This window comes from Triturus cristatus, chromosome 1_2 (genome assembly GCF_964204655.1).
Source record: "Triturus cristatus chromosome 1_2, aTriCri1.1, whole genome shotgun sequence".
Taxonomy (NCBI): Eukaryota; Metazoa; Chordata; class Amphibia; order Caudata; family Salamandridae; genus Triturus; species Triturus cristatus.
Window position 1 is genome coordinate 275642460 of NC_140580.1, and position 17765 is coordinate 275660224.

Below are 17765 nucleotides of genomic sequence, written 5' to 3' on the forward strand. Positions count from 1 at the left end.
TTTGATTTGCTACCGTATGTGAATCGATTCTCAGATATGACCACAACCTCAGCTGAGCCAGGCTAATTGCAGCGCATTTATAAATAGATTTTTTCATAGTCATCGCTCTGCATAGCATGCACTGTGCTTAATAAAAATAGGTTTTTTTTGCACAGCTGTTCTGTTATTCTTATTTTTGTTCCGCCTGGGGTTTGAGTGGGGAGATGCGTCGGATCAGGTATTCAAAAGTGCCACCGGCTTTTCACTAATATATCAAAATAATGGTTTCACGAATCTAGTTCAAATGAAATGTTCAAAACATAGACAACGGCGTGCTTTGTTGTTTGGAAAACTGGTAGCAGTCTCAGGTGTTTTTTGGGATTTTTATTTGCTATTTTGATCAGTGTTTATTTGAGCCACGTCAAAAGTAAACAATTTCTGGACACAATGCTTGTTGCTGCGTGCTGTCAGTCAGGGACCGCCTGTGTGCACTGCAGCCAACTTTGTAAGTGTTCTAATGAGGTTCGCCCATTTCTGCAACAGGGAAACAGCCAGGGAGGGAGAAATTGTTTGGCACGAAGTGACCGGTCTAAGCACCACTGCCAACCAGTAAGAGAGGTGGAACAAACAACGTTGGTAATTCTAAACGGAAGTGGTATGATATTGCACGTTCCACAAATGTGCATTTTGTTGTATTGCCCTAGTGTGTCCTTGTCAGATGCGGGTGAACTCAAACCTTGATCTCAATCATTGAATTACACACCGGATTCTGCTTTCAGATTGGTTGAGTGGGATCTGTTGTGATTAATATGTTGATGTCGTGTTTAAGTTTTGTCGTCAGATTGTTGCAATGTTGATCGTTGTTCGGTGTGTGTAGCCGTAGATTTACCAATGTGAGTAAATGCCTTTTACAACGTTGGCGTGAGCTAGAAAGCTATGGCAAAAACATGAATACCCAATTAGAAATCTTCTTTTTGTCTGGGGACCGAACTTTTTCAATTGTAGCAGCAAAGGCAAAGAATTCTCTTCAATGTTTGCTTTCTGCTCTGATTCTAGTATACTCTGGTTAAAGAAAGCTCTGGAAACTTATATACAGGGCTTTAAGTGAGATGAAGAAACTGGGGAGTGGTCTCTCAAAGGGGCGTGGCCAATCTAATGAAGAGCGTGGCTTAATACACGTAAGCTAAAAATCTGTGCTTAGCATAGTATGTTACACTACTGGTATTTGGATGCTTCTGTCATAGCATCCACATATATGATACAACAATTAACATTACACCTACAACAAGCCAGGACTATTGGATTTGTCAATAGCTGTTAGTTGCATAGTACAAAGGACAATTGAAAGATGTACAGCTTCTCTGTGCTCGTTTTAATGGCATCATGCTGTTTGAGGACGCGTAATATACAAGACTAGATTTTCATAATCGCACTAAACCAGTTATGGCATCCATTCGCATTTTAAATTATAGCATTTATACTCATTGTTTTCTTTGTGTGCATAGCTAAAAACGTATAAGGTTCCAAAAGCGAGACCGATTGCATTGCAAATGCTTGTTATATCTTGCTCAGACTTGCTAGGTTCCCCTTTTGATGGTCCTTGCTGGTGTGGAAAATGCTTTCAATCACATTGTCTTAGGTTACTTAACCCAGAACTCAGTTGCCAAGATGTGTGTCAATTCTAACCTATCATTTAAATTAACTATTGGTAGAGCATGCTCAATCTGTAGTCCCTGGTACAGAGGGAAATGGGCATTTGTGAGATCCCACTCCTTCGATAATATTCTGTGCTGATGATCCTTTGATGTTGTTAACCAATAATGAAACAGTGCTAATGCTTCATGCTGGTCAATATGGGAAAGATTAAATGTAAGAAACTTGGTTATTAGTTGAGAGGGGTGGAAGCCCCACTAAAATAATATACGCAATCCTTGTCACAAATATAAAAGTCACTTAAGAAATCTGTGCTTAACCCTCTGGTAGCTTTTCACAAAAGTATTCAGGTGTAAAGTATTTATGCAGCACTCAAACACTAATAAAAGAAAAACACAACACAAGAAAAATTACAAAGCAATTTAGAAAGACAGAGTAAAAATTAATACATAAAACAACACTAAAATGACAAAAATCAAATTGGTATCAGGCCGCTCTGGACCGGGGAAAAGTCACAAGTGCAGGCTGAACGCGATGGGGTGCAGGTTGGATACAGGTATTGGGCTAGTCATGCTGAAGAGTTACCTTCTCAAGTCTGTGCGAGAGCTGCTGTTTGAGTTGGCAGGGGGTGCAAGGAGGAGGTTGGGTTTCGTGAATGGTAGCTGCTATAGCGTGAAGAGCTAGTCATCGCTGTAGTCTCGTGTTGGTGGTCGATGTGGAGTGCCAGTGTGGGCGTGAAGTTCAAGTCTCATTTGGGCCTCGCATTGGCGGTCTTTTTGGATAGTCGCTATAGTTGCAAAAGACATGTCCTGCTGGAGTTTCAAGTTGGCGGCCATCACGAGCAGTCGATTATTGGCATAAAGAGGTCTCTTCGCAGTCACAAGAAGCCCAAATCATCTGTATCTTCACCTTTTCTTCAGGCAGAGCACACTCTGATGCCAGTCCGGGACCTGGTGGTGCACCTCTTGGAGATCAGGACTCACTGCAGCAGAGTCCAGCTGCAGGTAAGTCTAGGCAGGTCCAGTTGGTGCTGGTCAGCTGGGCACTTGCAGGAAGCCCTCTGAAAGCTTTCTATGTCCCTGTAGCTCAAACATGAGGTTGGCCAACTGACCCTTAGAGTCTCTTCTTGGGAACATGTGCTTAAAGAAAGCAGGCCCAATTGCCGTTCTTCAGGCAGCAAGTTAGTCCTTCTTCTGATCTTCCACAGGCCCAGGAGTGTTCTGTTGGGAGTTTTTGAAAGTCCCACTTTTTTACCTGGTGCCAGTGTCTTTGTGGGAAATTTCCTGCCTATCCCCAAAACTGGTTCTGGTCAGTTGTTCCACAGGTCCTGACTCCAAACTGTTCAATGTGCCAGAGGCAAGGAGCAGGTTTGGCCTCTGGTTCCTTTGTTTGTGCTGCAGGCAGGGTCCTTTGAAGTGTAATGAGGGCAGGGAACTATTCCTCCCCAGCCTTCATGTCAGGAAGACCCTCTCTCTCCACATCTAAGTCTCTTTTGTCTCAATGTCTGAAAGCCATACACAAAACATCATAGGAGAGCCATTCACAGTCATGTGACCCAGGACACTGACAGAAAGGCACGGTTGGTTTAGGGCAGAAAAATGCCAACTTTCTAAAAGTGGCATTTTCAGAATAGTAACTTAAAATCAGACTTTACCATTACAGAGGATTTTAAATTACTATTCATTTGAGTGCATGTTTCTAAATGTGGTCCCAAATGTTAGGTATAATGAGCTAACCCAATGTTAGTCTATGGGAGAGATAGCCTTACAGCAGTGAAAAACAACTAGTAGTTTTTCCTTGCCAGGACACGTGGAACCCAGATGTTTTACTTTGTAAATATCCTACTCCCTGCCCTATGAACCTTTAGGGTCTACCTTAGCGTTGACTTATAAGTATTAAAAAGCAAGGTGTGGATTCACAAAATATTTATTTTGGCAGGTCGAAATGGCAGTTTAAAACTGCACTATAGTCAGCAGTGATAGGCCTTAGACATTTTTTTAAATGCTACTTTAGTGGGTGACACAATGAGTACTGAAGACCACTAGAAGCATTTCCTTTAGAGGCCCTGGGTATATGTCGTATCTTATACTAGGGACTCACAAGTATATCAAATGTACAAATCAGGTGTAGACCAATAATACTATGTTTAGAAGGGAGAGCGCAGGCACTTTTTTGCTGATTAGCTGGGAAACTCTGCACATAGTGTTTAAAGCCAACATAAATGGTTTCAGCAAAGAAAGGTAAAGGATGGCAAAAATCTTGGGTGACCCTGAAAAATGCACCAGGTACAACTTGAAGCCCCTCCAGCCAAAAGCCGGGTTAGATTAATCAATACCTTGATAGGCTTCCTTGCCTAGGGGATAGAATGCTGTCAATGTCCCTCTTCTGTATTGGCACGTGTCAGTTCTATTCCTCTCCGACCCTCTTTTGTTCCCTCTGTCAACTTTCTCCAGAGCCACTGTACTGACCCATGGGGAGCCTTTCTCCTCAACTATGGACCCCATCTGTGAGACTTCTAACCTTAGTTTGCTCACAGATGCATCCTAGTAGGCAGTCAGTATCACCAAGCCCAACAAGGTAATGTCACCCATTCCGCACCTTGGATCAGACCTCTGTCCCCCACCCAAGGAAACCTCTGCTCAAATGTCAACAACCAACAGAGGTCCCTAATAGCGGTGAGAGTCAACAGCCAGACCCCAGGCCTAAATACTTTAGTGATAGGTCTTAATCCATCTCGCACCCTGTCCAATCCAGTTTCTGTGAATGCCACTCAACAAATAGACCACTGTCAACACATTCATTTTTAACAATACAGTACATTACAATAACCTTTCTTCCATCCACTTAGGTTAGGACCTATTTGAAGCCTTGACACTGTTGACCATTCTTCACTTTTCTCCTATTTAGAATTACTAGGCATCAAAACTGGTTCAAATGAAACCACTCTGGCTGCTCTTTCTAATTTGCCTGAAACTCAACTTTGCAACACCAGCCCCACTATGAGGGGGTGTCCCACATTGATCTCTCCTATGCCCTCTTCTTTTATCACTCTACAACCCCTCCGTCAGTGTTATCATCTTCCTTTTTGGGTTATTTTACTATCTTTATATTGACACAAATAGTTTTCTTCCTTTACACCCCTCATCTAATTTCTCTCAACAACCTGCCCTACAGCCATCAGACATTGGACGGGACTATAGTCAGTCATTCTGAAAGTCTCAAATATTTTAGTCATATATAAATCCCTTCGTAAAGTGCACCAATCTCTCTGACTGATTATAACCGTTTCCCTGTGATTCTCTGAAATCCACAATTTTTCCCAGAAGGCTCGGTATCAGAATATCAAGTTTTATAAATTGGCTAAATTTCACCCATCATCTCTTTTGTATTCCTAAGGACGACCACCTAAATGAGCTGGGTATTTACATATGCGAGTACTGTGTTCACTGTACCACTGGAACAAAGCTATACCACACCAATCAGACCTAAATGGGCTTAAGTCAGTGTGGGCTTCACTTTCGCTATTGGAGCAGAACCAAAGCCAATTTGCTATATGCCTGGTCTCTGTCATCAGTGGCATAGTGGGCATAAATAGATGGGCCAAAATGTGGTCCAATTATTTACCAGTGAATAAGATTAATTTCAGAATTCCACCCATCCCCTTTTAGCTTTCCACAAAAATATTGTTATCCAAAACATTGACAAGGTAGTAATGTATAGGTAAATATAGGTTTACCATACTTTCCCAATAGAACTTCCGTGACTATAAATACGTATCCTCAATCATTTGTGCACTTTTTGTAAATGAAATAAAGTTGAATCTGTTTCTTAAAATTAGCATTGGGGACGGAAAAAGTTCTTATAAGACATTCAAACTAATCAAATTCAATGACAGACAGACAGAAACTCTACATGCTTTTGCATCACTTCTAGGAGTATAATGGGTTTCACAGCAGACTCAAATGTGGATTCTGCTCTTCGAACTTAATTAGGAGGGGATGCTCCTTCTGAAGCAGCTGAAGAATGCCTCTTTAGCCATTAGACTAGATAATAAAGAAGGTTACTTCATTGAATTGGTAAAATCTTCATTAACTTGTTTTAGTTTTACATTTTTGCCACATCTCTCTACATGCCACACTGTCCATTTCTTTCTAGTGACACAGTATGATGAAGTTTTTACCAAAAAGGAAAGGCGGAAAGGAAGTAGACAGTTGCTGATTTCTGATAGATACTTCTAACAGCAAATTTCTTACCTCAGGAATATCCCAAGGAGCCAGACTGGATTTGGCAAATTCCCTCATCAATTCTCTCACATGCCGATAGGTGGTGCAATATGGCTTTGTAGGGAACCATTTCACCACAGAAGCCATGAATCCCAGCCGTATATAAATGCCACCCTGCCAGCTAATTTCACTTCCTTTCTTTCCATGTCCTTTGGAGTGGATCTGGAGCGCAACATTCAAGTTTGTTGGATATATATCTATATCTATCTATCTATCTATCTATCTATCTATCTATCTATCTATCTATCTATCTATCTATCTATCTATCTATCTATCTATCTATCTATCTATCTATCTATCTATCTATCTATCTATCTATCTATCTATCTATCTATCTATCTATCTATCTATCTATACGCATACATAGATACATACATTCATATACACACACACTTAGAAAGTGTACCTGGGATGAAATTTCAGCTGAAACAGATGTCAGTCGTGGACCTGCACGACAAGTGCCTTTTACTGCTTGGGCTCCAGTCAAGACTCAAAGTTGTGTGTTAAATGCGGCATCATGCATGTGAAAGTGATCTGGGAGCAGGAGGTGAAACTCTAAGTTGCTGAAGAGGAAATCGATGTCGAAAAATAGATCAGAGTTTGGTATTTACTGTAATTTGTGGGTTCATTCATGCTCCTGTTCAGGAGTTAGTCTTATGTGAATTCCAGTTCCTGCTCAAAGTCTTTGCATAAGTTGAAGTTGAGGATGTGCCATAAGTGCAAGAAGGCCAAGCGGGACTTGACCCCAACCCCCAATTTGATGTCTGGTGATTTGTGAAGATTTCAATCAAAGGTTAATACTACACAACAGTCTCCAGGCTGCATTCGGTTCACAGATTGTCCTGGTGTGCCCAGAATTCCCCAAGCTGTTGTCAACCCCACTGGAAATTGTGGGGACCATGCTGTAGATTTTAAGATGCTTCTGCCTCCCTCTGGCACTCCTTTGGGCCCCTAGGAGCTGCAAGCAGCTTGAGCTGGATTTCAACTGACCTCATGGGTCTCATGCTTAGGCCCATTCTGACACTGGTTCATGTTTCCACTCATCCCCATGGTCCGTGACAGTCTCTTCTATGTTGGAGCTGAACCTGACTCAGAACCTAATGCCGACATCAGTATCTGACCCTGAAATGTGGTCGGTTTGCTCCAGAACTGTGTCACATATTGTGGTCATGATGACACAACCATTAGTTTGCAACAAGATCAAATCCTCAACCCCTTCCTTGGTGTTACTACTGGCAGGCTTATTTTGATCCAACTCTGACACAGGTCAGGTTATGCAAAATTCCGATGATGATGGATGCAGACAACCTGTTCCCTTTCTCTATATACTGATGATGCGCATTCTTCGATTTGCAAAATGCCTGTGGGCTAGATACATTACATGGGGTACTAATGGAAGAAAATGCCTCTTTCACAGTAGTTGTGCAAAGGGAAGCAGAAGCACTTGATTTACAAAAGCCGACTGCTGAAAACAAATCTGAACCACATAAGTGGCAGCCCAGTAACACCAGGGAAGCCGGGATAATTCATGACTATTTTGACATTATGCTTTCAAAATAAATGTACATAAACACAAAGTGATAACTACACAAAAAAATAAGGGAACAAATGATTAGAGAGGCAGTTGTTTTAAGGGATACTTAATGTGTCTCTTACCTCGGAAATAAGGGTAAAAGAAGAGTAAGGCATATGTGATAGGTAAATCCTTTTACTAAGAGATTATTCCTCAAATGCTTTCCATGTTATTGCACCAATGAACAATACTCAACAAACCTGACCACTTCCAATGCACACATTGTCAATCCACATTTGTGTGTTTAACAACCCATATTACACCATAACTGTGCCAGATGGATCAAAGAGTAATATAATTACCATGTTGGGAAACCATGTATTGGTTTCCAGAAAGCTTGCTACATGCATGAGAAAGGCAAGCAGCTAGATACTGTGGCACCATATTTTGGTAATGTAGAAATCCGGGGAAAGAGTTAAGGAACCAAAGAATCATATACAGAGTATAATATACAGCATGTCCAAGTGGACCATACTGAAAATGTACTTCTGTTAAGAGCTTCTCCTATTAGCATTTTTTTATATTGATGCATGGCTTGCTGGTTCTATATTCCAGTCATTTGAACTACCTGAGCTTTTTATATTGATGAAGATATTCCTGCCATTTGGTCACATGACATTCAATTCCCCCAATTGAAAGGGGCCTTGAAGATAGAGCCCACATTTGCAATAATGATATTGGGCTGTTGATGAAACATGGTTGTGCTTCAAAGTGATTTGAGATAAGGAATTGTTTAAGATGAAGGTCCATACTCGGCAGTTATTTTTTTTTGGATACTTTATTCCAATGAACAGCTGCTCAGGATACATGCAGAAGGCCCAGAGGAAGGATCCACCTATGCTCACTTTCAAAGGCAAACACTAAACATACCACTTTGGTACACTAAGCCAACCAATGAGCATATCATCTTACTGTTGCGTCACTATGGCATAGAAAATTATTTATATATGAAAACCCCAATAAATACATAGACACTGAGACACAACATATCCCGTCATCATAATACAAGAGTACAGGTAGGAAATGACACCAAATAATGGAAAACAACACAAAAACAAATATAATAATAAATGAAACCTATAAAAATTGTGTTCACAAATAAGGTTTAAATAACCTTAGGTAAGTAGCTCAGTTTAGAAACTGGTAGACCTTTAGTCTTTGAGCCTAGATGGAACTCTTGTTTTCATGTTGCTTTTACATAGAGCCAGCTCTCGACTCTTCAACACATCAAACATTTTTTTGTTACCATTTTTACTTTTAATTTGATCGTCTTTCTTTACAGTATTATTAGACAATTCAGTTTCATAGCTTTTTGCTAAATGAGAAATGTTTTACCATTGACCATTTGACACTTTCACTGCTTGACCTCTTACTTCAATTTTACGAGTAGGAGCTCTTAACTTTTGAGCCCCTTTTTGTAATAAAACATGATACTTAGTGAAATCCAAATCACCATCAGAAAATGTACTTTTCACACCACTTCTGTTGCCTCTCAATCCCATATCTTCCTCACACCTCACCCAGCTTATCACTTGCATTTTTGCATTCACTCTTGTGAATTGTTTCCAACATCACACTTCTGATTTAACGTTTTGACTTTCCAGAAAAGACTTAAAGACAAGGTAACTTTTCTCTCTCTTATCAGTTAAAATTGTACAGCATTTGTTTCTGATTGTGGTGTGATTCTGTATGCCCAGAACAATTCCCTGATAGCAGTTTCACAATTGACATTAGATTTGATGGCACTTTGAATGCATTCTATCACTACCCAATTAAACCTCTCTACTTTACCATTAGACTGGTGGTGATATAAAAGTGTGCATTCCTAGTCCTTCCAGAAACTCTGTTATACTGGAAAATGTGAATTGAACTCTGTTGTCAGTAAGCAATTTATAAGGTACTCCATCCTTGTTAAATGCATCATGAAAAAAAAGAATTGCTGCCTTTGTGTTTAGCTCAGATACTCCCTTTACCTTCACCCACAAAATATTTCATGTTGGGCAACATGTGAAAGGGGCCTTAAAAATCCACATCAACTCTTTGCCAAACTTTCTCCGGGCATTTGACTCCATTTCCCAATCTAAATCAGGCCACCAAACATCATGTCTTGTCCTTGAGTTTGGTGGTCATTGCTCCCAAATGACCAGAGTGTGCAGTTTCTAAAATTCTTTGTTTGAAACAATCTGGAGGAATCAATTTGTCTCCTCTCATTTATAATTACCCTCAATTGACAACTTTCCTGCCACTTTGCAATATGGCTGCAATGGACAATCCAGAGACCTTTCTTTCGGCCAACCAGAAGGTACCATTTTTATGACTTGATTCACAATGTTACACCTATGAGAGCATCACACCATTTGTTCATATCATGACAAATAGCACAATCTTCCACAGTAGAAACAATGCATTCTTCAACTTCATCTTGTACCACTTCCTCATTATATTCTTCAGTAATAGGCATTCTTGACAAAAAATCTGCCCTAACATTATTTCCTCCTGCAATATTAATCACTGAAAAATGAAACTCCAACAGTTTTGTTGGTAAACTGGCTAGTCTTGCAATTTTATTCCTTATATTTTTGCTTGAAATAATGTCTACTAATGGTTGGTGGTCCGTTCTTAAACAAAAGTTTCTTCCCTATAAGTACGGCTGAATTTTTTTATGTCAAAAACGGAGGTTAGCTTTTTCTGCTCTATAATGGAATACCTCATCTCTACATCTTTCATCCTTCTTGAAGCAAACCCAATGGTAATCTGTTTTCCTCCCTCTGTCTGCCACAACACAGCTCCCATACTATAGGCACTGTCTCCCACTGTAATTAATGTTTCACGTCCTTCAAGATAAGCTTGTAGAGTGGATGTCTCTACTACTCATTGCTTAATGAGCTTGAAGTTGTTCTATATTCTAAAGCACTCTGAGTTATGAGAAATTTCTGATGAAATTTGAGTACAACCCACATAAACCTATAAAGGAGCGTAACTGAGCCTTGTCAGTGGGCTTAGGTGGTTTGAAAATCCCACAATACTAGGTTTAGGTCTGACACCTTCACCTGATGATACATGCCCCAGATATTCGATCTCATTCACACAAAAAGTGCCTTTAGGCCTCCCAAGTAGGCTCCGGGTGCAATGACCTACTTGGGAGGCCTCACTGCAGCTGACACACGCTGCTGCCTAAGAAATTGATTTATCCAGACAAGAACAACAATACCCTACAGTGCACCGTCACTGTAATCAGCACCACGCTGTCAAACAGAACGCTACGGCTGTAGCGAACTTAAAGAAGAGCTTACCGGCCATCTAACATCCTGAAGTGCCGTCCTGACTTCACTTTGAGAACCCGGCCGGGTCCTCACGTGAGTTTTTACCTTCACCTTTCACTTCACTGTCACAGAGGCGGCACTCTCTTCATCCAGATGTCCCTACATCGTTAGTCCTGAAGAGACCCCCATTGATAGAAGGGTCGAAACGCCGTTGACAAGTAAAAAAGAACGGACCATTACCCAGCCCGTATCATTGTGTACTGAAGCTGTAAAAAATACTGTATAAGAATGGTCGTTTTTCACAACTGATGGAAACCGTGTACATAATAATTCACTTTGTATATTCACTTATTGGTTCCATTTCTTCACTTGGGGACACAATGCACAAACAGTACTTCTTTTGACTGAAATAAGTGTACCTATTGTTTATTTATTTTTTCATAAAATATGTTATACCAAGCAAACTGTGTAGAAAGTTTTTCTTGCCCTCTGACATTAGATGGTCCTTTTATTGCGAATGTGCACACGTATTTCAAATATTAGTTCTATTTATCCACAGGAACCATTCTACCCTGGCTGTGGCCTTCTTTTGTGGATAACTGTTTGAGGAGTGTGAATTTTACTTTGACTCTTGCTTTGCACATTGAAATTTGCAACTGCAATGGGTGATTCTATTGTTTCTATCTGTTTAGCAATGTTTTGTGAATATTCAATGCTTTTCGCAGAAGCGATTGCCTCATCTAACAATAGATTTTTGCAAGTTAGTAGTCTCTGTTGGATTTACGTCAAATGGCACCTACATGCTGTCTGGTCACAAATTAACTGAGATGAAATCCCTCAAATTTGCAATATGACGCTGTAATTTTTAAAACAGTGACATATGAATCAGTAGACTTAATAGAATACAATTTGTGTCTGTGTACCACCAAATTCACTTTCCTTCAAAGTAGGTGTCAAGCTGTTTCACCTCAACCTGAAATTTGTCCAACTCTTTATCATCATAGTAAGAATATTCAGGGAAATGATCAAACACGTTTGGACACTGAACCCCTATGGAGTAATATAGCCAGTTTCGTTTTCTGACATTCAGTTACGTTACGGTTTTCATAGTACTTTAAAGTCATGGACGTGCATTTTTCTATTTTTTCACAGAGAGTTCAAGTACATAGCAATCAGGTTTCGCCTTCGTTTTGCGTTTTTTTATGACTTCTTTATATACGTTAAGCGCATAATATCAGCACACAGGGTGATTGGTTTCTACAGGGTTTCATTTCAATAAATCATCATGTCATGGTATTCTGGCAAAAATAGTTGTGAGCACTTTAGTACTATCTTCCTTGGATTATTGCAATGGTCTTTTTGCTAATGCTCAATTCCGGGTGATAGCAAAATTGCAATCAATTCAGAATGCAGCGGCAAGACTGCTTTCCAAAACATCTAAATTTGATCCCATTAGTCAAACTATTAGGGACTTTCACTGGCTTACTGTCAGGAATAGGATGAGAATCAAGACCTTATGTCTCACGTTTAAAGCTTTAAATAAGCAAGGTCCACAAGTTTTTCAAGACCAATTGTTTCTATATCAACCCCCAAGATCCTTGAGATCAACAACAAGTTTCCAAATTTCGGTCCCGCGCACAAAAACCGTGTCTTGGGGAGATAGACGCTTTGTGGTAGCGGCCGCAAAAATGTGGAATGTGTTACCGTTACATATTAAATTAAGCCACACTCTGCTTCAGTTCAGGAAACTATTGAAAACATGGCTTTTTAATCAATAATCATTGTTAACCCCCTGCTTTCCTTTCCATTAATGATAAGTCCTTTTTATCTGGATTCTGTTAAAGTCTCAGCGCCAAGACGCCCAAGGGCATACGTACGCGCTTAATAAATTGCAAAAATAAATAAATAAATAAATAAATATTCTATGATTCACATTATTGAGCATTTTGTTCATCTACTAAAACCAATGTCTTTTTTCAAATGGATATGATGTTGTTGATAATAGAAGTTTCCTGCACTGACATGTTAAAATGTTTGTATTATCTATATTTGTTTCTAGATCATTGCCCCTGAAGAAGGGCCACAGAAAGGCCCGAAATGCATTGGGCAAGCATGAATCTGATCAACGACAGATCTATGTATTATTGTCAATGAATATGGCATAATTGTGATTTAAACAATGATTAAAATGTCATTTCATATTTAAGATGTTTATCAAATATTGTTTTTCAATAGAGAATTATAATATGGTAAATTGATGATCTATTGCGATTATTTCATAGAATTGTTAGCATTAGCCCTAAGGGTAGGTTGCTCCGAAGCAAGATTTTTTCTACTTGCACGATTTCTCATTAAACTCACGGGCCGGCCCAGACAGCTAGCCTTTCTCGGAAGCACCCCTGGATAAAACATATTAGCCGCATAATTTAAGAGTGCCTTTCTCACACCTGTATTGTTTCATTGAACTTTCTGTACCACAAACAACATCTCAAAGGAGGCTCTCCAGGTTCCTGAAGAAATGGAGTGGATGGCGTAACAGATTGGATTGTGTCAAAACTAGCTGCACTGAGCCCAAAACATGTAAAGACATATACACTAGTTAGTTACACTGCATATAAGCAGCAAATAATATTTATAAATGTCCCAGTTGTGATATGCTGCTGGTAGCACAAAAAGCGTAAAATGCATTAAAAGCAGAATAAAGCATGCCAATTGCTGTTCACGCTATGGTGCTTTCGGTACCGGAGAAATCAAGCGTGCCAGTCGTTGTTGACACTATGGTGCTTGTATTGCTGGAGGGTAGCAGCAGGCAGCAGAGTTTGAAAACAAATGAGATCGCTGGAGGCCACTATGGAAAATATTGTGCTGAAGAACCGGATATTCAGTTGAAACTCGTGCAGAAATGGCCAGGTATAGTTGTGTCCAAAAAGCAGCATGCCTGTTTAAACCTGCAGATGTGAATTCTTTTGAGTAAGTAAACTTGAATTCCGTGAGCTGAAGTCGTTTAAGGTCAAATGCTGTGAGCACGTACCAGGGAATAGCCAGGTTGTAGCCTGACCCAAACAGTAGCACGTGAATGACGAAAACGCGGCAGATATTTTCAAAACAAGCGCATGCACACACGCTTGAACATTCCAGAGTGATTGTGCGTAGCGCAAGTATGTGCGTGAAGGCAGCGTGTGTCGATAACACTCCAGCTGACGAGTGCTTACATTCTAAAACGCAGGCTTGCTAAGATGATCACAAGCGATGGCGTGTGCGCGGAAGACGCGCTGCAGATCTCCTTAGTTACACTGCCTCGTTTGCTTGCAAATACAGTCTTGCGAAGCTCTTGGGAACACCTGCTCATTAACATAAGGCTTCACAGTAATCAGCGCTTAATCTGAACACATCTGCCTAGCATTTAACACTGCATATCAGGTGCGCCACAAATGCAGTGTAAACCTCACTCCTTTAATTCCTGCCACCATGAAAGTTCTGTCATGGTAAGTGAAGTACAACGCTTAAGAAACATCCAACACACCTAATTAATATGTGTCAAAGATATTTAATATCGTTGCAACAAGAATCACAGCTGGGAATCACAGGTTGTCAGTCTCAAGCCTGTGGAAGGAAGAATCCCGTCCCACACAGTGACGTGTGATAAATACCTCAACAACATTCCAAATGACGTAGGTCACGTACACCAATTAGATTCATCGTGACACCTAACATGAACCCAGTTTGGAACACAACATGAACCCGATTTGGGATACAACAGTAAGCAAACAAAGCAGTAGCTTTGATCTTTATCCCGCAGAAAGCGCTGCACCGTGAAGAGCTCATAGTGCTTTGGATCCCCCTTGGGTCCTTTAGAATAATATAAAACAGTACCTTAACGGCCAGTAGATGAAAGAATCTGTTCCTTTTTAGCCAGCCCGTCGCCAGTATGTGAAAAGATGAAGGTCCATGTTCAGCAGTTATCTTCTTATACTTTATTGCACTGAACAGCTGCTCAGGATACATGCAAAGAGCCCAGAGGAAGACTCCAACTGTGCTCACTTTTGAAGGCAAACATTCCACATTCCACTTGAGAACACGAAGCCAACCAATGATCGTATCATCTTACTGTTGCATCACTATGACATAGAAAGATCATGCATACATGAAAACCCCACTACACACATAGACACTAAGACACCACAGGAAGGTGTAAAGGAAGGGTTGAATGGAATGTTTGTGTGTGTTTGCAAACATATTTGATAGGACGGAAACTCATAACAAAGTTTCTAGTTAATCAAAACAATGATAAAACAACAGGGATGGGAAATCTCTAGCTTAGCAATATTTTTACACATCATAAAACTGTAACTGCACAAGGATTTCTTTCAGTTTTGCATGAACTGGTGTTTGTGATGAACTTTAAAAAGAATTGCATAATGAATTCCTCATGCACACTTCATATCATATAAGAGCTTTGGGTAGATAATCAACAACATTGTATTTCTTTCAACAGTAATGGTGCCTAAGTAACAGTTTTCCAACTTTCCATTAGACCATAATCTTAGAATTTGCTTTGTCTTGTTTACCACCTTTCACTGAGCAATGTCGATAAATATCAACATTTTTATAACCCATTTTCAGATCATTTTAAATTTCACTTCTATGGATCTGTTTAAGAGCCGGTTATGCTGGTATGATTACGTGGAAGTCCGCGATGGGTACTGGAGGAAAGCATCATTATTAGGTAATCTTTCTTCAATTTCTGAACATTTTATTCTTAAATTATTCATATAATGACCAAATAAAAGAATGTTGAACAATCAAATGGGGAACATGTTGCATATAGTTTGTGTGTTTACAAGGGGGCTAACGCCTTTAATGGAGAGTTCTTGATCTCCAATGTTCTAGAGTCATATTGCTTGATGACATAGGTGCATTCCTCCTGGAGTCAGTTGTCTGCTGGCTGGAGAGGGATCACCAATGCTGTGTCTTCTGTGTGCTGAATGAGCCAGCTGTTTCATTGTCTTGGGAATTGTCATTATTCGGTTTACAGAACACAGGTGAAACTGTGCTATACAGAAGAATCACCCAACAAAATCATGTAATTATTTTGGGAAGTCAGCGTCTTCTCCTTTCCTATTCAGAGTGCTATCTCCAGGGCTATGCCCTCTGCTGCTTGCTTTTCTAAGACAAATTGAATATGGAATCCTACTATTCCCTGTGACTCTAGGAAGAGGGTATCTCAGATTGGTAGATGCTCTATGCAGGAAGCCCCAAATGGATTAGCCACTTGTTATGTATGGTTCTCGTAGAGAACCATTAGCATGAATGAGTTAATTCTAAATCCATTAATTCACTACTATGACATAGCACCAGTGGGTAACAGAACTGGTGAGCTATTGTTGCTGTGTAAGGAATTCCAGGCTGCTCTGGATGGAATCTCTGAGACCCTGTCAGAGCAGCCCTCAAAAGAAAGGAGCACAGCTTCTCGGGGAAAGGGAAGGCCTAGCACATAGAATGGTGGGTGGGTGGTAGGGTTTTTTTTTTGTTTACTTGGAACTGTGAGGAAAGGCCATGCTATATATGGCTCCCCCATTACTCCTCTATCTGTGCGGGCAGATGTTTTGGAGGGCATATATGACATGAAGTTATAGATGGGTCAAAAGTGAATTAAGGGGATGTTTTTCACCTCTGGGTTCTAAGTGTCCTCATAGACTACTCTGGATTTGCTCTCTTCTATTTGATGTCACTCAGAACTCCTCACTGATAAATATCCCCGTAATTTACTGTTACCCATCTATTATTCAACACTTCAAGTAAAAGCTACACCTGATGCACAAAAGGAATTCATGCTCAGTTGAGAATCGCAGTCCAAGGATAATGGTGACATCATACATCGTGGATGAAGGTTAGGTGGTTTATTAGTACCCTTATCTTTTGTATTGTCTTGTTTTCTTTGGTTTAGTACTTTACTTCAAACATGAAAGTGTTTATTCTTATCAGTACAATTAAACAAACAAATTCTACCTATTTAAAAAAAAAATATCCTTCCTAATCTAGGAATTCTATAATGATGAAGGAAAAATGTGTTAACCCAAAGAGTTGTCCTGGGAAACACTATGTGTTTTTTTGATAACCCTCACATACCAAATGCTCATTTGGTGTCATGCTTCATCATTGGGTTCTTCCCGTCCCGCTGCGGGACGGGCGTGCTGTGACCTTCGAAGACGTGGGAGCACTTATTTTGTGAATAACTATGTGTGGTGCAGATGTGGGAGTGGTAGGGTCAGAGGAAATAGTGGTGCAAGTTTAAAAGTTACCTGCCTAGTGGAAAAAATATATGTTATTAATTTCCCTGTCTGGTAGCATTAAAAAGGGGAAAAGGGGAAAAGGATAGGGTAAAAAATAGGTAGAATCTGTTTGTTTATTTGTATGATTTAGAGGAGGATGATTCTACCATTTTTCCTCTTCACTCCCTCTTTTGTTTTTTTGACTATTCTTATCAGTAAACAGAACAATAAAGCATAGGAATCCTTCTTTAGAAGACATTTTAAAATTCATAGTAAAATGTGGCCACAGGTATAGTCTTTTGGTCTCGTTAAAGATGTCTTTAATCGTTTACTTTGCAGTTTGGTAGTCCTGTTTTATGTACAACAGTGGAACGTTTTGACTGCTATTGTTTATGATTTAAAAAAGTTTTCATTGAATAGGATCTTCCTGTTTATACTGATGAAAGACTGAAACACTTGGAATAATTTGACTGGATTGTCCACTGGATTGTGCTTCCAGTCTCTGCAGACATCTCTGCCCTGCCCTTACTGCCTTATACTTGTTCTGGTCCACTGGTAAATTTTTATGGCCTACTCTAGAGATAGCTCACTCTCTGAGGAAGTAAGTACACCCTTATCTCCAACTTCTTAGTCAAGTGGTATCGAACAGTGCAGGTTTCAGTGGAACCCCATTTAAAGTCAGCTGCTCCAAATCGTATTTGAACAATATTTTATTTTTTTAATAACAACTTTTTAGTACATG

The 17765-nt window shown here is 39.9% G+C and overlaps 1 protein-coding gene across 1 annotated transcript in view; it reads left to right on the forward strand.

Moving 5' to 3' along the window:
* Positions 1–17765, forward strand: part of TLL2 (tolloid like 2) — a 2438103-nt gene that overhangs the window by 1584964 nt on the left and 835374 nt on the right. Inside the window, exon 10 of the mRNA XM_085603672.1 lies at positions 15375–15477. Within this exon, the coding sequence (XP_085459798.1) occupies positions 15375–15477 (103 nt within the window). The remainder of the gene's footprint in view (positions 1–15374; positions 15478–17765) is intronic.